Source organism: Artibeus jamaicensis, unplaced genomic scaffold, assembly GCF_021234435.1.
Source record: "Artibeus jamaicensis isolate MK-2021 breed Jamaican fruit bat unplaced genomic scaffold, CSHL_Jam_final contig_3109, whole genome shotgun sequence".
Taxonomy (NCBI): Eukaryota; Metazoa; Chordata; class Mammalia; order Chiroptera; family Phyllostomidae; genus Artibeus; species Artibeus jamaicensis.
The window spans coordinates 2,223,991-2,248,759 of NW_026521716.1; the positions used below are offsets into that span (position 1 = coordinate 2,223,991).

Sequence of the window (24,769 nt, forward strand, 5' to 3'; positions counted from 1 at the left end):
CGGCCGGTCTTTGTAGGACGAAAGGACCCACAGTACGGCCCGCCTCCTTCCTAGGCGACTGTAGCCAGGATGGGCCGGAAGGTGACCGTAGCCACCTGCGCGCTCAACCAGTGGGCCCTAGACTTCGAAGGCAATTTGCAAAGGATATTAAAGAGTGAGTCTGGGACAGTGGGCGGGGTGGGGGGGCGGAGCGAAGGACCCGACTGGCTTGCTTTTCACGCTCACTGCCTTAACTTGGAGAAGCTGGAGGAGTGGGCGTGGGGACAGATAATGGATAACGACCACGCTCGTGTGAGTGCCCAGGCCCTCCTCGAAGGGTGGAAGGAACGTTTACAGTGCCTGGGGACACGTGATGCGTACACCTGGTAAGAAAAGCCTGGCTGTGGAGTGCAGATGAGGGGTCGGTGCAGACCTGTCCTCAGGTATCTCAGGGGTCCCAGGTATTGTATCTGAGTTAAGCTGCCCATCCTTGGAGGTGTGTAAAGGGAGACGGTGGCCGATTACTGGGGAGGATGTTGTGAAATGTCCGACAGTGGGTGGTCTCTGGAGCCTGAGGACCTTCCTGCTGGTGGGCCACGGAAAAAGCGGCCCAAGAGTGGGGTGGAGTAAAGGCGAGCCAGCAAGCAGAGAGGCCAGGTGTGGTCTTCATGTAGCCGATCGCCAGAGTCTTGGAGGGTGCCGGCTCACCATCGAGAGTAAACGCTTTCACCGCTGCTGCCTGCCGGGGGCGGCCTGCAGGGATGGCCCCTGTGGGTCTGGTCCTCATCTGCTCACTGCAGGAGGCTTGCCAAGATCAGCAAAGACGGAAGGATTCTAGCGGCCAGGTCTAATCATCCAGGCACCTGGAACCTTCATCCTTTTTATTTTGTTCCATACCAACGTGCTGTCATCTCATCAGAACTCAGAGCAGATCTGGTTGGGGGAAGAGAGGTGTGCTCCGGTGCCCCCTCAGCCAGCCTCTCCCATGCTGCCCTGGGGGGCTGCTGACCCACCCAAGAGGTTCACTGTGCCTGCCCCTGGCTGGTGCTTCCCAGCCCTGCCTTCTCCCTGTGTTGCACCTTCCGCATTTGCTTGTTAATGAGCTACCAGGGAGTGACTTCCTCCTCCCTCCATGGCACTGCAGTCAGCCCGGCTATGCTGCCAGGTTCTCCTTCCCCGGAGGGGTCACCGGTCCCCTGGGAGGCGCCACCGGTCCCCTGGGAGGCGCCAGCCTCAGTGGCATCAGGGCAGGGAGGTCCCGAGTGCTTCTGTTTCCTTTCTATCGCACCTTCTGCAGCAGAGCGTTTATCTGCTTTCGAACGTGCGGTAGGTGCTGAAATGCCCCCACCCCTCTCTCTCTGTACATGTAGGCATTGAAATTGCCAAACAGAAGGGAGCAAAGTACAGGCTTGGACCGGAACTGGAAATATGGTGAGAGCAGAACTCTGGAGCACCCCAGGCTGGGCAGGGCGGTCTCTGCGTCAGCACCCCTTAGCCTTCAGGGTGCGGAAGGAGGGGCGGCCGTGAAGGAGACCCTCAGAAACCCATGGGGGGGGGGCCTGTGCCCACGGCTCAAGGAGCTGATTCTCCCCGCCTGGCTTGTAGAAGCAGGGCTGCCTCTGCAGAACCAACACCTGTCCCAGGGCGTCAGTTCCCTACCTGGCCACAGACAGGTTGCGTCGGTGGCCTCAGCCCCTTTCCCTAAGTGAGCGTAGTGATCGCTGTGTTCTGCCTTTGTGCGTCTTGGGCGACTCCTCAGTTTTCTTCTAGCCCCTTCTTCGGAAACAACCGATGACTTGCCACACTAAGCCTCCTACAACCCAGGTTCTTTCCCCGGCTGTGGGTGTCCGCTGCCCCCTGGGCTTCCCTAGGCTCCCACTGGTCTCCGGGTCCGGCCCAGTCGTGGAGCCTTCGTTCCCTCTTGTCTCTGGGCCTGCCGGGACCTGGAGCCTTGTATTAGCTGCGCATTGTCATACAACACCGCACAAGCTGGGTGTTCTAAAACAGCCAGGTTTATTCTCTCACAGATCTTCCTCCCACGGTTGCAGGAGAGGCTTCCCTGTCTTAGTGTCCAGTAAAATGCAACATTGTCTGCAGCAGCGGTTCCAACTTGGGCTGCATGCTAGAGTCACCTCGGGGCTTGCAGAAGGTCCCTTGCTGGATCGCACCTGGCACATCTCACTGATTGGCCCCTGGGCCCTTTCCCCACCCTTATTCAGAAATAACCAATTGGTTGCCACACCGTGGTGTGTCCCTGGGCTCACCTTCTGTCCCCTCCCTCCCTCTGCAGCGGCTATGGATGCTGGGACCACTACTATGAGTCGGACACCCTCCTGCATTCGCTCCAAGTCCTGGCTGCCCTCTTGGAGTCTCCAGTCACCCAGGACATCATCTGTGACGTGGGAATGTAAGTGCCCACCGGAGCGTCGACAAGAAAGCTCAGAAAAGAGGGAAGTTCAAGGGCGTGATGCCTCCAGCGCTGCTCTAGCTTCAGGGAGGCAGCCCCTGGAAGGAGCCCCTGAGGGGACGGACTCTCTGTGGGTTTAGGAGGCTGTGCCCCCTCTTAGAGTCTGTGCCCTGGCAGAACCTGCCGTGCATTTCTAACTTGGGTTTGAGGAAGCGGCCCCGCAGCCTGGGATTCTCTGCAAGGGCCCGGGCGGGCCTCAGACGGGAGCAGAGAGAGATCGTGCCTCGGCTGAGGCAGGCGCCCCCTCTCTCCGCAGGCCCGTGATGCACCGGAACGTGCGCTACAACTGCAGGGTGATATTTCTCAACAGGTAGGTGGTCGCCAGGACTGCAGGGGCCCAGGTGCTCTCCAGGCTCTGGGGGTCAGTGACATGGTCCCTGGGAGGTGTCTTCGGGGCACCAAGCAGAAGTGTCATTACTTCTCCGGTCCCTGCCACGACCACGCAGGCACTTTGAAGGAGCTACAAAGAGAGAGAGGCAGGGTGGGGTTTGGAGACAGAGGGCCCGTTGCCGGGTCTGTCACAGGAGGGTTGGTTTCTGCTCGGCCCCTGGCACACCCGTGGAGTGATGCCTGCCGGGTCTCATGGTCTCCATCAGGGCTGGGTGGGTCCGTGGGCTGCTCCCCGTTACCCGGAGTGTCCATCTCAGGGACACTCTTGTCCCTTGCCTGCAGGAAGATCCTGCTCATCAGACCCAAGATGGCCTTGGCAAACGAAGGGAACTACCGGGAACAGCGCTGGTTCACCCCGTGGTCCAGAAGCCGGTGAGCGCGGGTTCCTGAGGCACGGGAGCGGCCCGGTGACCCTCCTCGGGAGTTTGTGACGCATCTGCGCCGTGGGTAGCGGTGTGGTCCAGATCATGGGGGAGGGACATGGCAAAGCCCCTGCCCCTGGCCCCCTCACCTGTCATGTAGGTGTGGCTGTTGTGCGGCTGCTGATTAGATTGTAGACAATTCATCACAGGCATAAAAACTCAGGCAGCCATGGGGGATCGCTGCTCACTTCACGTCTCCAGTGACTGTCTATCAGCGTTTTTCCGCTCCAGCCCTTCGTCTGTGGGGCAGGCCCTTCTCCTGCGGGCTGTCCCACCCCTGGCCCTGGCCTCCACCTGACTTCTGTCCATTTGTGACAACCCACAATGCCTCCAGACATTGTCACATGTCCCCGGGGGCACAATTGTCCCTGGTGGAGAAGCCCTGCCCTGTGGTCTTGTTACAGTCAGTCCTACTCGTACATGTTGTTGCTACTGCTGTGAATGGACGCTTTGCACGATGTTCAGTGGTTCGTATTTTTAGGTGGGAAGTGGGAATCCTGTCTGTCGCTTTTGTAACAAACTGGCCACCATTGTGCATTCTCTCATCGTGTCTAGCGGTCACTCTGCTGGTTTTATCCAACTAAAATTTTACTTCTCCTTTCCCATGTGGACCCTCTCGGCCGTGTCCGTCACAGCTCTCGCTGGCCGGCCTTTCTGGAACAACGCTCTAGACGCTTTCCAAAGCAAATGTCTTTGACGATGGGAGTTTGTGTTTTCCTCCCGACTTGACTTGGGAAGTTATCCCTGTTTCCGCCTGGGTTCCAGATCCGCAGCCGTCTCTGGTTCTGTTCGCTTTGGGGTTGGAGGACTGGGCGCGGGCGTGGAATTCATCCCCTGTCATCTCAGCATCCGTTGGGATGGCTACAAAGTAACTCTGTGGTTCTAGGAGAAACTCCAGAAGGGGCAGATTACACTCTGTTCTGATTTGCTAATGTCTATTCCAGGTTTTCCTTTTTTCCAGCTTTGGGTGTCAGTATTGGGCCAGTTTAAAAATTTTTTTTAATTGTTTTCCCTGCTCTGAACACTTTAAATATTATGGGAATGACATAGCAAGGAATAAGGTGACTCAAATGCTCTTTAAAAGCCCACATTTAGGAATATTATATCAAAACTGTCTACTGTAAATTATTTCTATCGAGGTACGAATAACGAATGTACAATCAAGTACCCATTTTCAGTGCTTTGTTTCTGGTAGCTGTGTGGGTGGTGGCGGCCCCGCCCCACCTCCGGCCCCTTGCAGCCCACCCCTCCCCTGGCAGGAGCGCCTCCTGGTTTGGGCTCTGCCTGAAGGGCAGAGTCACGGGTGTGGTGTGTTCTGTGCCGGCTGGTTCCTTGTTCTAAGGTGATGCTTTGAGATTCCTCCAGTGGTTTGTTCCTTTGTATAGTGCAGATACTCTGCTTTTTTCAATGTAAAATTTGGTGTTAAATGCTGTATATAGTTCCGTGAACTTGAAAGCGAACCAGACCCCCACTCGCCCCACCTAGTCCGCAGCCCTGCTCCCACCCGATTTCATCTGCTCCCTTCTCCCGGACCCTCCGGGTCTCGCCTCGTATTTGGAGGGTGCACACACACTGGCCCAGGGACTTCTGGCTCTGGGAGAACAGGGTGTGGCCCAGAGAGCCCCCCTTCAGTCTCTGTGCCTCGTCTTCCTGACGTGGAGCCTCAGAGTTTTCAGGTGGAGTCTCAGCTCAGTGTTAATGGACTTGCTTCTGTACAAGTTCACGGCAGAGCTGCAGGCTGTGTTCTGGGTGTGCGTGGTATGCCCCTTCCTCCCGCGCAGGGCCAGCCAGCTGTCCCGTCCCTGTCTCCGTCCATCTCAGCCGTCTGGGCCCACTCTGCCCTCCGGCCCCAGCCCACCGGGGCTCCTGGGCCTGCTGCACGGTGTCCGCCCCCTTCCCGTCACCGTTCCGGGACCTGCCTCTCCTCTGCGCACGATCTGCTCCTGCGTCCAGTCCTTCCCTTGTCAGCCACTCGCTCGTCGGAGCCCGGCTTCCCCTGATCTCCTTTCTATGAGGGCGACACCACCAAGCAACGCACTCGGTTCTAGGAGAGGATCAGGCCCCCCCCAGGTGAAGGGCTCTGTCCCACAAGCCTACCCCCGCCCCAGCTTCTGACACCAAATGCTAGTCCACTGGGCCACCTGTGCTTCTGGTCAGCGGGCTGTGGAGTCTCCCTGACCCCCACCTTGGCTTCGATGAATTCGCTAGAGCAGCTCACGGAACCCAGAGAGACACTTCCTCACTAGGTCACCGGTGACGAAAGGGCGTAACTCGGGAACCGCCAGGTGGAAGAGAGGCTGGGGCAAGGCCTGGGGTGCGGGGCAGGGCTTCCGCACAGACTCCAGGGGCCACTGTCCCCACACTTCCACGTGCTCCCTGAGCCAGAAGCCCCCCGAACGCCACGCTTTGGGTTTTATGGAGGCTTCACGCCACGAGCACCGTTGATTATTAGATCATTAGCCCAAAACAACTCCAGATCAAACGTTACAAGTGAAAGATCCAAGTGTCCATCTTTGAGACGATACCTGATCCTGTTTTTGTGACCTTGGGACCGGAATGGAGTTTGTAATCACGTCCCTCTGTTCTGAGGACTGTGGCCTGCAGCACACGCTGAACAGGCGTGTGCTGGTGAAGATTACTGTTCGGGATACACAAGGGTCCGTGAGTCAGTAAGAAAAAGCTAAAGGAAAATCCAATCGAAGAAGCACAAGAAGAAAGGAACAGACCAATGCACATGTCACAGGGAAAAAACCTGTAAATGCACAGACAGACAGCACCGTGGCCGTTCGGGACGAGGTGGAGTGGGGTCACAGTGAGGTACCGGTGTGCCCCGCTGGGCTGGGAAGGAAGATGGTAGAGAAGGCAAGGCTGCCCGCCAGGGAGACCTCCCCTGCCCCCGGAGAAACACTTTGGAAAACTGTCAGGAGGGACAGGTGCCCCACTGCCACTGCCATCCATGGCTGGCTGGGGACCCGGGGACATTGGCCAGCATCACCCATGGCAGGTGAAAGCCAATGACCCTGCGTGAACCCTGGGTAAACCTGGAAAAGATGATGTCGGAAGAAAAGAAGCCACCATGTCGCCATTGGCAAACCTGCGGACGCTCCACGTGGGGTGGTGGGGCGGCCCCGAGTGAGCAGGGTCTGGGTGTCCCGTCCCCTTCCTTAGTGAGGGACAGAAGCCAGCCCCGTCTTTTCAAGATTATGTGAGTCAGAGAGGGCATGGAAGTCATCCGGAAGCTCCTGTGAATCCTCAGAAAGAAGTGGCGTGAACACAATGTCTCCACGGTGCACCTGGAACAGCCTGTTTGAGGTCACGTCTGCGAACCATCTACTTTTGCAGTTCTGCCTTTTGGGGGGGCCGGGGGGGCCCTCAGGTGCCCTGTGCCCCAGTCGCGTGTCGGCCTCCCGGCGGCATTAGAGAACTTGGACCATTTTGTTATTTCAGTGACAATGCAGGTTTGTGATGTGTGTTGGGTGAATGAAGGGCGATCTTTCCGCAGTTCCCCCAGGTTCCTCGGTGGGGAACTGTGACCTCCCCGTGGGCCCCAGGTGGGGAGGCCGAGGCTGGGGGTGGCGCCGAGGCGCGGCTCCAGGCCCCTCTGCCGACATGGCCTCAGCTCCGTGCGGTTCCTTCGCAGGCAAACGGAGGAGCACTTCCTCCCTCGGATGATCCGGGACCTGACGAAGCAGGTGGGTCTTGGGGACTGAGATGCATTTTTCACTCAAGTGTCACAGTTTGGGGCCAGTGGCGGACATGTGGGGCAGGAGCCTTCGGGTCAGAGTCACAGGACCCCCACGGTGCGTGTAGGTAACCAACAGGGGGGAACCCCTCTCGGTGGGGAGGAGTCTCAGGACCCCCAGACAGCGGCAGGCACCCCCCTTTCTCTTACATCATGCCTGCTTCCGCTGGGGCCCCAGGCCGGCTCTTCGGGTGGGTGCGGGGAGGGGCACGCTGAGGGCTCTCCCGCCCCCCTTGCTGGCCGTGTCCTGCTGCGCAAGGGCGGGGACCCAGGGAAGCCCAAGGAGCCAGATTTGGGGGTCTCTTGTGGTAAAACGCATGGGAGGCTTGACTTGGCTGCCCGTTCATTCGGTGAGAAACCAGCGGCAAGAACCTGTCCTGCCCTGTCCTTGAACCCAGGGCCAGGCCTGCAGATCTCTGCTCTCACAGCCTTTTCCTGGGCCTCGCCCACCCTTCTCTGGCTCGAAGCCACTGAGTGGCCCAGCTGGACCCTGTTCTGTCCACTCACTGCAGGTGGCTGGGAGCAGGGGCCCCGGGGTGTGTTTTGGGGGGCCCCTGACTGCTCTGCCTCCCACCTGGGTTCCCTTCTGGTTGCCAAAGGTATTCTTTGCCCGGGCTGCTCTAACAAAGCTCACAGGTGGTGGCTCAAACCACAGACACTCACTGTCCCCATCCTGGGAGCTGAGCCCGACACCCAGGTATCACGGGGCTAGTGCCCCCTGAGGCCTCTCCCAGGCATGCAGACGGCCGTCCTCGCCCTGTGTCCCCACATGGCCGTCCCTCTGTGTGTGTCTGTGTCCTGATGTCCTCCGGTGAGGACCCCCGTCACCTTTAATTAGGGCCCACCCCGGTGACCTCATGGTGCCTCCCTCACCTGTGTAAAGACCCCGTCCCATATTCAGTCACCTTCTGAGGTCCTGGGGACCAGAGCTCTAACACAGGGACATAATCTGGCCCATCACACCCAGCTCTCCCCACCCCTGATTGTCGCCCTCAAGTGCCCAGGAGGACGTGCGGAATCTGATAGCGGGTCAGCGGGGATAGGAATGGACCCGAACAGGGTGGTGGGGCCCCTCTCCCCCAAGTCACCACCCTCCAGGCCCCCGTCCTCTTCCTCTCTGCTGTCGGGGGGTGGGGTCCTTCAGTTCCCTGGTGGACAGTGGCTGCCTGGCCCTTGGGCTGAAGTCACCTCTGTTCAGGAGCCCGACTGTGTCACTGGTACTGATTCCTGGTTCTGATTCCTGCGAGGGGCTCTTGGGGGGCTCGAGTGGGCTCAGGCCCTTCCAAAATGCAGTCAGTGAATGCACAGCCGAGACTGGTAGGGGACATTCTCGGCCAGGACCAGTCACCTCCCAAGAGAATTGGAAAGCCCTGGGCATGTTGTAAAGTCATCTGGACCCAGAGCTCAGTACGTGAGTGTGTGTGGTTGTGTGTGTGTGTGTGTGTGTGTGTGTGTGTGTGTGTGTGTGTGTGTTGGGGGTCCCTGGTTGAGGACGGGCTGCAGGAACTGGCCCCAGCCACTGTGGGTTCGAGGCATCGGCCCTGCGCTGGATGTAGCTGCCCCTTGTGGTTCATGGAAGTGACCTTTGAGGATAGACACCTGCATTCTGCATCCAGGCCTGCCATGCGGGAGCTGGGCAGCCTCTGTCAGGTTTCTGGAACTTCGCAGGCCTCAGCTGGGTCGTTTGCGGCACAGGGACGGGGCCGCTTCCTAGCAACGCTGTCAGGTGCGTGGAGAAAGCGCCCAGCGCCGTCTGAGCCCGGAGGAGCCCCTGGCGGTGGAGGCGGCCGTCATGAACAGCCACGATGACGGTGGCAGCGTGTGCGTGGGGACACGTCCAGAGCTGAGCAGGCCCCTTCAGCCATGAGCCAGGCTCCTGGCTAGTGAATGTGTGACCCAAGGCCCTTTGAGTCGGCGTGGGGGGCGGTGCCAGCTGCCACCAGGCCACCTGGGCAGGGTGTGCTCCCGGTACGGGGTACATCAGGGGTCGCAGCAAAACGCCCGCCTTCGTGAAGGTCCTCTGAGCAAAACCCGGGCCCTAGGTCAGTAGGCAGCCCAGACGGCCATGGCTGAGGAGTGTCGTGTGGACTTGTCCCCTGCCTGCAGGAGACCGTGCCCTTCGGGGACGCAGTGCTGGCCACCCAGGACACCTGCATCGGCAGCGAGATCTGCGAGGAGCTCTGGATGCCCCACAGGTCCGCCCCCGCCCGGCCAGCTGGGAGCGCTGGGGACTTGCAGACGTCCCGGGGTCCCGGCCTGGGGCTCGGGAGATGCCCGGGAGCTGGTGAGGAGGCTGGGGGGTGGGGGGCAGGCTGGGGACGCGACCTGTCTCATCTCGTCACCCCCCTACCCACAGCCTGCACATCGACATGGGCCTGGATGGCGTGGAGATCTTCGCTAACGCCTCCGGCAGCCACCACATGCTGCGCAAAGCCCACGCCAGGGTGGACCTGGTGACCATGGCTACCACCAAGGTGGGCACGGGCTGGGGCGCGGGAGCCTTTGAGCACTCAGGCCAGGGCGCTGTGTCCGTGGCCTGGGCCCCAGAGGCACGCTGTCACTCCTTTGGGGCTGCGCCTGCTCCACCCCGTCCAGACCTTGAAACCACTCCCCGCCCCAGAGGCAGGCGCTGTGGTCACCCTTCCCCACCCACAGCAGGATGCCGGGCACACAGCGGACAAGTGGCCTCGGGGCTCACACCCCAGCCTCTGGCTCCCAGGCCTTCAACCACTGCACTGTGTCTCGGGACAAGTGACACGGTGACCGGGAGCTGGGCATGCTGCCTCCCCGTTGGCATCTTGGGGCAGCGTGGGGAATGCCCACGTGTTCGCCACTCTTGTTGGTGACACCGTGAGAACCACATTGTGCAGTCACTCACGGGACAGGTTTGCCTCGGCGGTCACTCTGGTTTGGAGCTCGGCTCCGTCACGCGGGGGTCTGTCCTCTCTGCACCCACCCGCCCCTCCTGTGTGACGGAGATGCCAGCGCCTGCCTTGGGGGCCGTTAGGAGGGAGTCATAGACGTGCCCGTCACGCCTGGGGCCCCAAAAGGCCGAGGGCACGGCCGCCGCACGGCTGTGGGCCTCCCCGAGCGAGCGTCTCTTTTCTGCCGGGGACACTACTTATGAGCTAGTGGGGAGGGGCCTGCGGGCCGGGAGCCGGCGGCAGGCCTAGGTGACCGGCCGCTGCTGACGCACGCTGGTGGCTCTGCGTTTTCCAGAACGGAGGGATTTACCTGCTGGCCAACCAGAAGGGCTGTGACGGGGACCGGCTGTACTACGACGGCTGCGCCATGATCGCCATGAACGGCAGCGTGTTTGCCCAGGGGTCCCAGTTCTCCCTGGACGATGTGGTGAGGAGCCCACGTGCACGGTGGGGGTGGGGGGCGGTCCCTTCCCAGCTGGGGCTCACCCAGAGCCCATCTTCTCCGTCCCCCCACCAACAACCAGGGGGTCTGGTGCGGGCCCCTGCGGTGTCCTTCCTGCTTGCTTCCCTGCACCTGGTCGGTGGGAGAGGACCCCCCACCTGTGTTTGCAGGGACAGTCCCCACCCTGCACATGTCTCCAACACAGGACAGATGAGGCCCACAGCAGTTTACCAGCTGCAGCTGTGTGCCACCCAAGGAGCAGAACCCCACCCCACGCACGGTCACCCTGAGGGGAGGGAGGCGGAGGTGTCGTAGTAGCGAGAGGGTGGGCGCCCCTGCTCCCCCCCGAGCCTGTGAGGGGCATGTTGGGACAGCTGCATGGCCGGCGGCCACCGGGAGCCCCGACACGGCTGAGCAGACGGACGAGAAGGCCCTTGTGGAGGACCGCATCATCCTCCCTCTGCTTTCGTGAAGCCAGAACAAAGGAAAATGCTGGCGGTCACCCCAAACGGATGAGGGTTCTGATTGCTCACACGTGGGGGGGGTCACTGCGTCCCGGCAGGGGGTCGGCCTGAGCGGCAGTGGGGCTGGGGCCATCCTTCCCGGTGACAGAGTCCCCTCATGGTCTCTGGATCCAGCTGCCTTCGGTGCTTATACTTTGGGGACGAGTGTTGGAACTGGGTTCCAGCAGCAGGTACACTCGACACCCTGGAAGGCCTCCTAATTGTCCCCCGGGCTCTGCTGTCCAAGTGACAGCATCCTCAGAGGCCCCCTGCTGTTCAGGATTAACCGTGACAAAGAGGAAGGGGTTTGAACGAAGGATCATGTCCATTCAAGTGGCTGCATTTCTTTCAGTCCAGGTGGGTTTGGACAGGACATTGGCCTCATGTCAAAGCTGCAGGCACCTTGGCATGAACTTGACCAGCAGGTGGGGCGGGGTCCCCTGTGCCAGGGTAAGCAGGTGTGCAGGTGGCACCCAGGCCCCCAAATCAGACGCCGGGGGTTCCTGACTCACAGCAACAACCTGCATGATTCTTACGCCAGCATTGGAGGACCTTTCCTCACGTGACATGGGAGCTTGTGAGCTGGAGTTTCCTGGCTTTGCCCCAGTGTCCAGGGGTGGAGGTCGCGTCCCTGTCCCCTGGCCAAAGGCAATGCCACCGCGCCACCTCCTCCACGGTCTGCCTAGGACGACCAGAGGAATCGGCACGTGGGTCATCGCGGCCATTCCGCTGGTCCCCCAGCGCCAAGCGTGAAGCTTTTCTGGGGCACACGCATCTCACATCCGTCAGGAAACCGACCTCGTCGTGGGGAGAAGTGGGATAGGGCCTTCTTCTCATGAAGAGGGTCACACCCTCTGGGGTCTCTTTGTTTTCAAGTGGCTTCACACTTTCTTGGGCTTTGCCATGTCGGAAGCATGGTGGCTTTGGTGACCCATCTCTTGGGAAATGACAGGGGAAGCAAAGAATGTGTGAGCGCCTTATTCTCTTTCTCTTACTGGATGTTTGCAGCTTGAGTCAGGCCCAGGATTGACAGAGGCAGCTGTCCACAGGCCTAGTGGCAGGAGCAGGGTGACCACGGCCATCCTGTGTCACCCATAAGTGTCCCACACTGTATATAATGAGACAACATTCTGGTAATGTAATTTGATTAGGATTTTTTTGTAAAGGAAGGAATACATTTACGAGTTAAAACCTTTGTGTTTTTCTGCCATAGGTTGCAAGTGACAGATTCCCTATCCCCACGTGCCCCCCACACACACACACCACTTTATCTGGGGTCAAAGACACAGAAGTGTCACCTCCTGTAACACAGGTGGCTTTTTGGGGTGCCAGGACCCTGGCATGGGTCACAGGGCTCTGGCTCCACCTCTCTGTCATTCCCCAGCTCAGCCATCCTCTGTGTGGGCCTCATTCTCAGATTGCCTCTCTTCCTGGTCATAAGATGGCTGCAGCAGCTCCAGCCATTGCATTTCCACACAACTGCATTCAAAGGCACAAAAGGGGCCCTTGCTCCCGTGTGCCTTTTTAAGCTGTCTTAGAAGCCAGCCGTAGACATTTATCCACAGAATTATGTCCTGTATAGAGGTTCTAGTGGCCACAAGAGGGCAGGGCTTTGGGGTGGCAACAGCACCGGTCCCCCCCTCCTGCTGGGCCCTAGGGTCCACGAGGCCCCAGCCCTAGCCACGGAAGCCGTGAGCCATCCCTGTGCACTTTGACACACCCCCTGAAGTGGTCAAATCACAGCTGTGAGGGGAAAAACCAGGAATTCACACCCTCTCTTTGAAATGCCTCCCCCAGGAAGTCCTCACCGCCACGCTGGATTTGGAGGACGTCAGAAGCTACAGGGCGGAGAGTTCCTCTCGAAACCTAGCGGTACGTGGACACCCCGGTAGGGTGCCAGACCCAGAAACCTTTTCTTTTTTTAAATGACGGTGTCATCGAGGTACCATTTCCAGTCCACACAACCGCTGGGTTAAGCCCTTGACTCAGGGGTTTAGTGTGTTCACAGACCCCCCAGGCAGCCGTCACCACCGTCAGTGTTAGAACATTCCAGCACCCCAGAAAGAAACCCGGACCCCTTGTCCCCGCCGGCCCTGGGCAGCTACCACTCTGCTTCCTGTCTCTGTGTCTCTGGCTGCCCTGGACAGTCCCTGTAAGGGACTCACGCCACGTGTGGCCCGCTGTGGCCGGCTTCCCACTGAACAGAGTGTGCCCAGGGCCCGCCCCTGCTGTGGCGGGAGTCGGGGCTTCATGGCTTTTGGCGTCCAGAGGGGCTGACCAGTCGTGCACGTCCCCTCAGCTGTGGACACCCACGGGGGCTTTGCCACCCTCGTGCATGGTGAACATGCTGCTGGGAACATGTGCCCACGTCGGGGTGCGGGCTCAGCCCCCACTTCTCTGGAGCACATGCCCGAGAGTGGAACTGCTGGGCCACTCGGTCATTCTGCATTGTAATCACTTTCTGCCCCATCTTGCCTTCCCACCAGCGATGCGCGCCCGAGGGCTCCTATCCCTCCGCGACCCCGCCCACACTGTGACTGTCTGTCTTTCTGATCACAGCCGTCCCGGTGGGTGGAGGGTCTCCCTCTGGCTGACATAGGCCGGCTCTAAGTCCCTCTTGGGGCCCTGTGACGGTTTTGGTGCCCAGGTGACGTCATCGGTCACGACTCTCCGTCTCTCCACTGACAGGCCAGCAGGGCGAGCCCCTACCCCCGAGTGAAGGTGGACTTTGCCCTCTCGTGCCACGAGGACCTGCTGGAGCCGCCGTCCGAGCCCGTGGAGTGGAAATACCACAGCATTGGCGAGGAGATCAGGTGGGCGGCCTTCCCATGCAGGAGGGGCCCCGTGGGCTGCCCCCTCCACCCTGCTCTGCGCCAGAGGCCATACGGAGCGAACGCCGTGGCTGGTTTTCAGAACCCGCCTGGGGAGCCGTGTGCTTAGGAGGCTGCCACGCCTCCCGGGGCTGAGGGCGTGGGCGCTGTGGCCACACCATGCTGTGCCACCCCCAGCTCTGACACTTCCCCGCACTGAGACCTGGAGACAAAGGTTCTGTCCTGTCCTTTCTGTGTCTTGCTCGGTTTCCCCATTTCAAAATGGGACCAAAGGCAGAACCCGCCTGCCAGGGCTGTTTTGAGACTTAAAATGCATCAGTTCGGTGAGTTGCTTAAAGGGACCGGTGCCCGGAGAGCCCAGTGCTGCTGGCGGCTCTCCCGGCCCGCTCCCCAGGGTGGCACTTCTCACACCTAACGCTCCCCCACCATTTCTCCCCAGCCTCGGACCTGCTTGCTGGCTCTGGGACTTTTTAAGACGCAGCCAACAGGTAGGAGCTCAGGGTCTCACCAGCAGACCGTTCCCTTTGCCGGTGGGTTAGCGCCAGTCCTGTGGCAGGCTAGTGGTTTTGCTGTTGGAATGTGAGCACCCCAAGCCTGCCTTCACTCTGACTTCCTCGGGGGCCTGGTCTGTAGCAGCGGGGGGCCGAAGGGCATCCGAAGTCTGGCTCCGTGTGTGGCCTAGTGGCTCCTGCCTCTGGCCCTCGGAGTGACAGGCCGGCCTGCCCTGCATGTTTGGGATCCTGCCCATCTGTGCTCACCGTGGAGAGTCTGCCGCCTCGATGGGAGGCCTCTGCCCTCTAGAAACGCACAGGGGGGTGCACCAGGCTCCTCCCCCCACAGCGAGAGCTCGGACGCCCACGGGCATTTGTGTGGGCGCTCCTCGGTTTCGAAGGTGGAGCGGGGCTGAGCTTCGGGCGCGCCGCGTCTCTGGGCTGTGCTCACCCTTGCGTTTGGTTGGCCCATCCAGGGAGGGTTTTTCCTGCCCCTGAGTGGCGGGGTGGACAGCGCAGCCACTGCCTGCCTCGTCTACTCCATGTGCCACCAGGTCTGCGAGGCTGTGAAGAACGGAAGTAGGTGACGTCGGGGGCTGAGGGAGGCTCCTGGGTCAGTGCTCGGGCTGCCTGTGGGGGAGCGGAGGGCAGACCCAGGTCGCGGGCAGCACGGGGGGAAGGGACTTTGTGGGCCTGCAGAGGTGTCAGCATCGTGCCCGGGGCCTGGGCACAGCAAGGCCATGGACGTCCCTTCTCAGGGCTTTGGGCCGATGTCTGCTGCTGGTGTCTGTCCCCAGCATGGCCTGGTGCAAAGAACGTGAGCTTTGAATGTCAGGCCAAGTTCAAATCCGCCCCCACGTGCCTTGGCGTTGAACATCCCCTAATGATACATCCAGAAAATGGGGTGACTCTACTCGTGGGACAGGGTTCCTGGGGCAACACAGAGGGAGGGTCGCACACAGCAAGCGGCCGTTGACCTTCCGTGTGGCCGGTTGCAGATCAGGAGGTGCTGGCGGACGTCCGGGCCGTCATCAACCAGGCCAGCTACACCCCCGAGGACCCCCGAGAGCTCTGTGGGCGCGTCCTCACGACCTGCTACATGGCCAGCGAGAACTCCTCCCAGGAGACCAGCGACAGGGCCAGAGACTTGGCCCAGCAGATCGGAAGGTGGGTTTGTGGCCGCCACCGGCACAGGCCTGCGGCTGTGACCGCGGGAGGCCATATGCCTGTGACCACGTTTGTGGCTCACTGAGCAGGGTTCCACTGCCTCTCGGCTCGAGCCAGGTTCTAGGGAGCCCATGTATCCATGTCACCCCGAATCCAAGCTGTCTGCTTGTCCCCCGCCTCCCTGTCCCTGTGTCCCAGGTGCGGGCGGCCTGGGCTGACGTGTGCAGGCCTGACCCACGCTGCAGCGCGGAGGGACCCCGAGGACACTGGGCTGCGTGAGCGGGCCAGACACGAAGGGCGGATGCGGTGTGGGTCATCTCCGTGGGCTGCCCGCACAGGCAAGTCCACAGAGAGAGGGAGCCGGCTCATCGCCCTCAGGGGCTGGGAGGGGAGAGTGGGCAGTGGCCGCTCGTGGGTCTCCTCTCGGGGAGACGGAACGTTCTGGAGCGAGACAGAAGTGGTAGTTGCACAGCCCTGTGGGCGCACCAGATGCCACTGGGTCATCTAGGTCATGCACTCGGTGATGGTCGCCACAGCGAGTTCCGTGGCATGCGTGTGCCGCCGTGTGCTCATGCACGCCCCCGCCCACCCTCTCGCCTCACAGCCACCATATCAGCCTCGGCATCGATCCCGCCGTGAAGGCCGTCCTGGGCATCTTCAGCCTGGTGACGGGGAGGAGGCCGCTGTTTGCGGCTCACGGGGGGAGCAGCAGGGAGAACCTGGCCCTGCAGAACGTACAGGTGGGCCCGCCCGGCCTCGGTCCCCATGGGGACCGGGTGTGTGTGTGTGTGTGAGCGTGTGAGGCAGCATGAGTGTGTGTATGAGTGTGCAAGAGTAGGGTGTCAGTGAGGGGCTGTGTGGCAGAGGTATTTGTGAGTGTGACAGTGAGTGGTAGGAGTGGGAGGACGCATGTGTCTGCACAAGTGTGTAACGGCGTGAGGCATCCATGAGCATGTGTGTGCATCTGTGAAAGTACGTGTGAGAATGACTGAAAGTTTCAGAGTGAGATGGGGCTGTCATTGTGACTGTGGGTCGTGAGTGTTTGTAAGTGCGTGACTGTGTAAGAATGTGTGTGCATGGGTGTGTGGGTGAGAATCTGCACTGGTGAGAGGGAGTGTGAGCGTGCACGTGTGTGTGTGCGTGTGTGTGTGTGTGTGTGTTTTCTGCATCTTTGCTGAGTGACTCACCGCTACCCCCACCAGCCTGCCTCAGGGGCGTTGGACTCTGTGGGCAGGTGGGGGCAGAGAGGGGCTCTGGGCTCCAGCTGCTTGGCACTGTCCTCTCGGTCCCCTTCCTCCTGGACATCGGTGGCCTCCCTCTCCTCCAGAAGCACCAGGGGCGATGGGAGTGTGACAAGGGGCCGAGGTGTCTTCTGCCGCCTTTGCAGCCCAGTCCCCCCAACACCCAGCCCCAGGCTTGGGCTCTCCCGTCTTTGCCTGGGCCGCCGCCCAGCACAGGGCCGCGTGGAGATGCACCCACCCCGGAGGCCTGCACAGGCTCCCGGCCGTCCTCTCTGCACGCTAGAACGCTGACCGCCTCCGCCTCTCCTGTTTCTCAGAGGGTGCTGGGGGCAGCCTTTCTCTCACTCTGTGATGGGCAGTGGGTTCGCCACGTGTGCCCGGCACAGGGTCACGTTTCCACTCCTGTCTCCCAGGCTCGGCTGAGGATGGTCATCGCCTACCTGTTTGCTCAGCTGAGCCTCTGGTCCCGGGACGCTCGGGGAGGACTCCTGGTGCTCGGGTCCACCAACGTGGACGAGAGGTGTGCGGGCCCCACGGGTGTGGCGAGGGGTGCTCCCCGAGGCACGGTGGGGGCATCATGTCATCCGGCGTCACTCAGGGCACACCCGGCTCTTTTGGTGACATCAACACTCCAGCATCTCACGATGCAGCAGGCAAGGAAACTGCCCCTGCCCACCGCCTGCCTCCAGCCTCTTCACACTGTACCTGGAGTGGGCTTCCCGCCCCATGGCACCTGTTCAGGCTGCTCTCTCTCTCCATGGTGATTCCATGCCCTCCCAGGCCCTGGCTCTGCATCCAGGGTTCCTCTCCACACCAGGAAGATGATGTGTGATGGGGACGGGAAATACCATCTTTCTTATGTTGCTTTCTGGTTAAAAAAAAACTGATCAGAGCTTCCCAGACACTCCCCAGCAGACCTGCGCACCGAGCCGGGGAGGCGGGGAGAGCCCCTTCCCCAGCCTCGGTGTCCCCACTTCCTGCCCTGCCCCTCGCAGCTGCTCCCCACGCAGCTCCTAGCGGCTCCGTGTTTCCTGAGGAATTTCAGACACTTTATGTCATTTACTCCTCTTTAATCTGTGCATCCATCTGTCCATCCGTCCGTCCATCCATCCATCCACACGTTTTTCTGTTGACAGCATGTCTGTTTTAATCTTCCTACGTCCTTGCATATCTGCAAATGTGTTCTCTGTTAAGTATTTGGACTTTCAAGTCCTATTTTATTGTTTAATCACAACAATCAGAAATCAGCGCCCTGGAGCTGGTGAAACTTCTCCCCGTCCCCTTGTGGATTTTACCCATTTCCGTTGCTCTTCTGTTGCCCCGGTGCTGCCGTAGGGAATGCATTTTCAGGAGGTGTTTTGGTTGCGTTTCCTCTGAGCCCTGGTGTCGCTGGGATTTTGTTCCAGAGGTGTCACAGGGCTGGGGCCCCCGGTGCTCCAGGGGGGTGGTCTGGCCGGGGCTTTCTCCAGCCTCTGCAGGTGCCCACACCCCTTGGCCTGTGGGCCCTCCCTGCCCTGCCAGGCTGGTGCTGCGGCACCTCCGTGCCTTTCCTCTGTGGTCACAGCTCCCTCCGGCTCTGACACCCCCCCCCCCCCGTTCTGTGTCTCAGGCACTCTGCTTGCATTGGGGCTGCCCAGGAATCCAGGATAAAAACCTCCTTTCCGGTCCCCCCATCCTCACTGCTACAGAGCCCCTTTGCTCTGTGACATCAGGCATCCACAGGCCCTAGGGATTGGGACCCTTTGGGGCCACTCTTCATCCACCACAGGAGGTGGCCCTGTTGCCCCCGGCTCAGCCCCCGTGTGCGCCAGGCCCCGCCCTCCTCCCGCCACCCAGGCTGCCCCCAGCCCAGTGCTGACTGTCCCCCAGCCCGAGCAAACTCCCCTACGACGTGCCAAACTCAGGTTCCACGGGCCCCTGGGGAAGCGAGCTTTGCAGTGCCGGGCCCCCCATTGGTGGCCCCCCATTGGCGACCCCCCTGGGGTCAGCCACGTGGAACCCCTTGTTCTCTCTCGCTGCAGCCTCCTGGGCTACCTGACCAAGTACGACTGCTCCAGCGCAGACATCAACCCCATCGGCGGGATCAGCAAGACCGACCTGCGCACCTTCATCCAGTTCTGCCTCCAGCGCTTCCAGCTCCCCGCCCTGCAGCGGTGAGGGCCGCCCGCCTGTGGGCTGCAGCTGCAGCCGAGGCCCTGAGCCAGGCTTCACACAGTGTGGGCCACCCTCGCCTGCCCCGCCCCAACCCCTCGCTCCCCACCACCTGATGAAAGAGTCTTGCTTGCCACTGGCTTTTGGGAGCCCCCCCAACCAGGACGCCTGCTTCCTTCCTTCCTGTGCCCCTTGGCTCAGGCCAGGTCAGGCCCCCTCCCTCATCCCCTGGTCCCGCTTCCCCTGCCACCGTGAGCTGGGGGTTCTGACGCAGCTCATGTGGCCATGTGGAGGGCAGAGCCTGGCGCTTTTGCGGTGTCCGTTGAGCTAGTTGGCACCCAGTGGCCATGACGTACCTGTGTGTCTTGTCCGCAGCATCCTGGCCACACCACCCACCGCAGAGCTGGAGCCTTTGGCTGACGGACAGGTGTCCCAGACAGATGAGGTAACGTGCTGGCTCTGTCACTGGGTTTCTGCCCGGTCTCCCCGCTCCCGGAGTGTCTGAGCTGGGCTCCTTCACTGCCTCCTTTCTGCCCCGGGGGACAGTGCACCGGCGCTGGGTGTCTGGCCTGGAGCCTGGACTCGGGTCGGTCTGCTACTGGCCTTTGACATTTTGACTCGGCCGCCTGGAGGCTGGGGCCCAGAGGAGGAGAGTGTGAGCGACCCCACAGATGCACGTGCCGCGGGCTGGCCTTTACCGATTGGGCTGGTTGGGTCACAGGCTGTGGCTCGTGGCTGTAGTGGACACCCGTGGGAGGGGCCGTGGACTGTTGTGAGATCCGTGACGACTGACTTTCCTGCTTCTGGCCCCTTTGGTCAGAGACATCTGCTCCTGTATCTTCTCTGAGAGTTGTGTGGGTTTAGCCCTTCGTTCCAGCCGTGACCTTGTTGGGTCTGTTTTCGTGAATGGCGGGGGGAAGGGGCATGGGGCCGTCCTTCCGCACGTGGATGTCTGGCTGTCTCCCAGCCTCGTTCATTGCAGGGACTGTTGTCTCTCCCACTGACTTGTGTCTGCACCGTGGTTGAAAGTCAGTTGACTGTATAAACGTGTGTTTTAATTCTGGTTTCTGCCCCACCGGTCTCTGGCCTGTGTTCACGCCAGGACCGCCGGTGTCCCCACGGGGCTGTGTGGTGAGTCCCGAGACCGGAGCGTGTGGGCCCTGCCCCTTTGTTCCTGGTTTTGAAGATAATTTTGGAAATTCCGGGTCCCTCGAATTTCCCCACGGATTTCGAGAGCAGCTTGTCAGTTTCTGCCCGAAGGAAGGAAACCCACAGCTCAGGTGTTCGCAGTGGCCCCCGATGCCGTAGCCGAGTTCAGTGGGTGTGGCCTTCCCAGAAACAGTGAGCCTTCCTAGCCCTGAACTTGTGTGTTGACCTCTGTTAACATCTTCCGGTGATGGCTGTGCTTTCCAGAGTGTGAGTGTGCACTTGTTTGGTGAAATTTGTGTGTTACGCAACTTACTCGTGGTGGTGCTGCTGTGAGTGGAACTGTTTTCTGAGTTCGTTTGGGGCCCGTTGCCCGTGTGTGTGACAACCTCCCCCCCCCCACCCCACCCCCCGGCCATGTCGCCTGCGTTGCTGTTCTCGGCTTCTCGGATTTCCCCTCCGGCCCCAGGATGTCCTTTCTCGTGCGCTTCGGGTTGACTTTGCTGTTCCCCAGTGTTTGTCGGGGGTGGGAGGTCAGGGTGTGGCTTGGGGGGTCTTCTCGTTGCAAATGCAGTGTTCACGGCCGTGGCTTCTCTCAGGCTGGTCTCCCTGCGGCTCTTCCGTCTTAGTGTCCTGGGTCCTCCTCTTCCTCCCTCTCAGAACTCGTTCTGACTTTCCTAGGACTTCTTCTTTGACCCATTGGCTATTTAGGAGTGCATTTTGTTTTTCATTTCTTTTTTGCTTGCCAGTTCCCCAACTTTCTGTTACCAACCTTGTGACTCTGGTCTGTCGTGGTCAGTGGGGCTTCCCTGTTCTCCCGCTGGACAAGGCCTGTTCCAGTCCCCACCCAGGGGCTGTGCAGGTGCCACCGTGTCTGTCCTGGTGCCACCGTGGGGAGAATGTGGCAGCTGTCGGCCCAGGGCTCCATGGGCATCTGTGAGGTCCGGTGGTCTCCAGTGTCCGGGTCTCCCATCACCTCGGCGACTTTCTTGTCTGGTTCTACCCTTTGTCGAACGAGGGGGGCTGAGGTCCCCACCTATCACTTGGATTTCAGGAACTGAGATGTCACAGGGTGCAGGACCCCTTCGAACCCAGGGCAGCGATGAGGGCGGTCCTTGCCGGAGCCCACTGGCACTTGGGGGTCGGAGGGGAACGAGGCAGGCACAGTCACTTTCCCTAAAATGTCCTCAGGCCCCTGGAGGGGACAGACTAGCAGGAAGTGACCGTGATGGCCCCCATAGCTCTGCGTCTGCCCCCCCAAATCCACCTTGGTGACCTGAGGGTGGCAGTGTCCCTGGGATGGGGGGTCAGACCAGGCCTCCCAAAGAGGTGACAGTGGCGCTGAGGCCTGAGGGAAGGCAGGGTGGGTGGCGGGAGCAGGAGCCAGAGCCTCGTCACAGGGAGTCCCACAGAGACCCCGGTCAGAGGTGAGGGCTGTCCTGCTGTGTCACAACACCCCAGTGTCACCATCTCTCTCTGTACATCCTTCAGGGAACAGGAGTTGAGGGGGAACTGGAGCCAACATTGCCAGGGCTTCAGGCCCCCACCACTAAAACAGGGCCTGATTTCCACGAGCCCCACCCCTCTCCTCTGAGTCGGCCGTCCCCGGGGAAGGCGGGCTCCCTGGGGCGGGCACAGGCCTCGAGTGGGCCCTCGTGTTGCTGCCCTGGGCGGCTGTAACGGAACTCCAGACTGGCTAGTGTGAACAACCCACCTGCCTTGTCTCAGACTTGGAGGCCCCGAGTTTGAGGCCAAGGTGCCGGCAGGGCTGTGCTCCCCCCGAGAATTCTGGGCATCCCTTAGCCAGTGCCCACATCGCTATAACCGCTGCCTCTGTCTTCACACGGCCTCTGCTCTGTCTCCTCCCTTCTGTCTTCTCTGGGGACACCTGCCGTTGGCTTTCGGGCCCGCCTGAAATCCAGGGTCACCTTATCTTGAGATCCTTAATTGCACCTGTAAAGACCCTTCACCTAATAAAGCCACAGTGTGTGGATTTGGGGATACATCTTTTGAGGGGCCACAGTTCAGCCCATGGCAGCCCTCAAAGCCAAATGTGTGGCCGTCATTTCCTCTGAAAGCCACTTCCTTACTGGCCAGTCCATGTTGGGGGAGGACGAGGCCTGGACGTCCACCCCCCACCCTTCAGGAACCCCCGCTCCCGGGCCCCAGTTCCCGCCCACACCAGAGCTTTCCGCGTCCTTCCGCCCTGACCGGCCGTCCCCTCCGCTCCGCAGAAAGACATGGGCATGACGTACGCGGAGCTGTCCATCTTCGGGAGGCTGCGGAAGACGGCCAAGGCCGGGCCCTACAGCATGTTCTGCAAGCTGCTCCACATGTGGAGAGACGCCTTCACCCCTCGACAGGTACGCCACGCCCGGGGAGCCGCGCCCGACGTTCCGCGGGGACGTCGGCAGGTGAAGCGCCCTGGTGGCGTGGGTTGGACTCGCAGGCCCAGGAGACACGGCCTGGCCTGAAGCCTATGCGCTGTCTCACATGGCACATCGGCGCAGTTCCAAGCTTCCACCGGCTCAGCCTTCCCATTGGCCGGCCAGTTCCAGGGGAGCGGGGCTCAGCCCCGCCTTCGCCAGCACACTGAGCCCTCCTCTGGGGGGCAAAGCATGATGCCGAGGTGAGGTCGGCACGTCGCCGCTTCTCTGCGAGTGGCCGTGCCTGGGAGGGCTACGGCCTGAGGCCTGACAGCAGAGACCCTCCCAGGACTAGCTCAGGTCTCCCCAGGGTGCTGCCGTCCGGGACCCTGTGGCTGCGGGGCCCTGCCACCCTGGCCCGAGCTCCGGCTCTGTCCCCTGCTGCCTCCGGGACGTTCCGGTGCAGCAGGGAACCTGTCTGCTGGCGCCGTTCGCTCTTCGTGACGTGGGCAAGAACCGCCGCCTCCCATCAGACCGTGACGCCCGTGCGTCCCCCCCACCAGGTGGCTGACAAAGTGGAACATTTTTTCTCCAAGTATTCCACCAACAGACACAAAATGACCACACTCACACCCGCGTACCACGCCGAGAGCTACAGCCCGGACGACAACAGGTTCGACCTGCGGCCCTTTCTCTACCGCGCCGGCTGGCCCTGGCAGTTCCGGTGCATAGAAAGCCAGGTGAGTGGGGCCAGGGCGGCTACACAGCGCTCGGCGCCCACCCACCGAGGAAACCTCGGGGCACGGGCGGGCTTCGTCTACAGACGCGGGGGCCTGTTTGGCCACCCCTCTCTCTGCAGGGGGCCCGTGTGCAAATGGTCAGAGTTCGGCGTGGGCTGCTCTGGGCCTCACTGGGGTTGTGGGGGTGGTGTGCCCAAAACGAGAAGCCGTACATCACGGTACGAGTGTGGTGCCCGCCACAGCGACTCCTCAGCCGTGGGCTCAGGCAAATGGCTTCTCAGCTCCCAACCTGCTCCAGGTCCTTCCCCAATTAACTCCAAGTAGAATCAAGGCGGGTGGTGAATGAAGGCAAGGAGCGGATTTCGGCCCTTCTCTCCTCCTTCCCTCTTCCTCCAGGGTCAGTGACTCAGACCCCGCCCCCCGCCTGTGATAATCTGATGGGAGGGGAAGGGTGGCTGATAGTGAGCCCAGGACGCCTTAAATGGGATGAGCCTTGGGGCACACGGCTGGGCTAGGGCTTGGGCCCTGGAAGAGCCCACCTAATGCTTGGTGACCGGGAAGCGTCTCTGAGGGACCCAGGTGTGAACTGAGGCTGGAGCCAGGTAACACGGCGCTCCATGGCCCTGCCCCCAATAAGGAGTTGGTAAGAGGCGCAGCTGGGCCCCCACCAGGGCGTGCTCAGCGATGGCCCCCCCAGAGCAGGGATGGGGTTTGGAGGCTGTGCACCCAGAGATGGACAAATGCAGACACCTGAGAAGCCACGCCAGGGAAGGGTAGCGTCCCCTGCGGTCCTGTTGCCCCGCCGTCACTGCGGGAGGGTGGTGGCCGTCTGCGCAGACTTGTCCCTGCACAGCCTGTACCCGGCCACACTGGGTGCCTGGGCGCTGCCGTCCAGTCTCCTGGTTTCCCTGGTCCGTGGCTGCCACGCTCTTCTGAAGTGACTCATGCATTTACTCCCGCGGCTTGATGGCTGGAGTCAGCCCGGGGTCGCTGTGTCCTCACGGGGCCTCTCCCCCCAGGTGCTCCAGCTGGAGAGGAGGGAGCGGCAGCACCTGGACAGTGCGGACTGACGTCGGCCCCCGCCAGGGACCTTCAGCGGAGCTCAGCTGCCCCCGCCCCTGGCAGGCAGAACATCAGCAAGTCCTGTTTCACCCACACGTCAGAGGAGAGGGATCTTTGAAGCCGGTTCCTTAAAAAAAAGTTGAAATCAAGAGAATGATGTGATTTTTTAACTCACTGTTGAAGCAAACGCTTTCCGTGGCCTCCCTGCCCATGTGCTTCTGGGGGCCCCCGAGGCCCATGTGGCCCAGGACAGGGAGGGGACGGGACGGGGGCCTGTCGACCAGTCTGCGAAGTGGCCTTGCCCCCTTTTCTTCCTCTGCCCTCGTTTATGACTCTCGTCACTGTGTCCCTTCCCCACAGTGGCTCCTCCCCACTCCTTGCTTCCCGGTCACTGCTGTCGTCCCCCTGAGGACCCAACGCTGCAGGGACCTGGGTTTTCCTCTGTTCCCACCCTCTGGACGTCCTGCCTCAAATTAAAATGCCTGTTCCGCCTGCCCATTGGGACACACACAGTAGTGGGAGGGGTAGGCGGGTGGTCCGCAAACCCAAAACAAAAAGTCCCCAAAAACCCCACGACAGTGACACAAGATGAGGCGAAAGCTAGCTGGGAAAAGTACGGGCATTCAACAATGCAAATATGTTCTCCTGTAAGAGTGAGAACAGGCAGTTGGACGAGGCCAGGGAAGTCCCCTCGGGTGCCCCTCA

General features: G+C 61.0%; 1 protein-coding gene across 3 annotated transcripts; it reads left to right on the forward strand.

The window, feature by feature from the left end:
• On the forward strand, nt 1–24,518 carry NADSYN1 (NAD synthetase 1). Of its 3 annotated transcripts, XM_053662919.1 has the most exons (22): nt 64–154; nt 244–365; nt 1,350–1,410; nt 2,270–2,386; nt 2,703–2,756; nt 3,119–3,208; nt 6,899–6,950; nt 9,107–9,195; nt 9,357–9,474; nt 10,220–10,351; nt 12,667–12,741; nt 13,558–13,682; nt 14,140–14,188; nt 14,668–14,770; nt 15,190–15,358; nt 15,963–16,098; nt 17,013–17,119; nt 18,621–18,752; nt 19,126–19,195; nt 22,131–22,259; nt 22,826–23,002; nt 24,022–24,518. In XM_053662919.1, the coding sequence occupies exons 2-22, from the start codon at nt 353–355 to the stop codon at nt 24,070–24,072; spliced, it is 2,049 nt and encodes a 682-aa protein (XP_053518894.1). In that variant the 5' UTR covers nt 64–154; nt 244–352; the 3' UTR covers nt 24,073–24,518. The 3 variants fall into 3 exon arrangements, with proteins under 3 accessions (XP_036991205.2, XP_053518894.1, XP_053518893.1); XM_037135310.2 differs by lacking the exon at nt 244–365 and having other exon boundaries at nt 1–154; nt 24,022–24,517; XM_053662918.1 differs by lacking the exons at nt 64–154; nt 244–365 and adding an exon at nt 1,103–1,144.
• The last annotated feature ends 251 nt before the right edge of the window (nt 24,519–24,769 follow it).

Bases quoted from the DNA above. Each gene is read 5' to 3' on its own strand.
- NADSYN1 (XM_037135310.2), top strand. From the start codon at position 70: ATGGGCCGGAAGGTGACCGTAGCCACCTGCGCGCTCAACCAGTGGGCC. The intron at 155-1,349 runs GTGAGTCTGGGA...CTGTACATGTAG, and splicing joins TTTGCAAAGGATATTAAAGA to GCATTGAAATTGCCAAACAG. The intron at 9,475-10,219 runs GTGGGCACGGGC...TGCGTTTTCCAG, and splicing joins TGACCATGGCTACCACCAAG to AACGGAGGGATTTACCTGCT.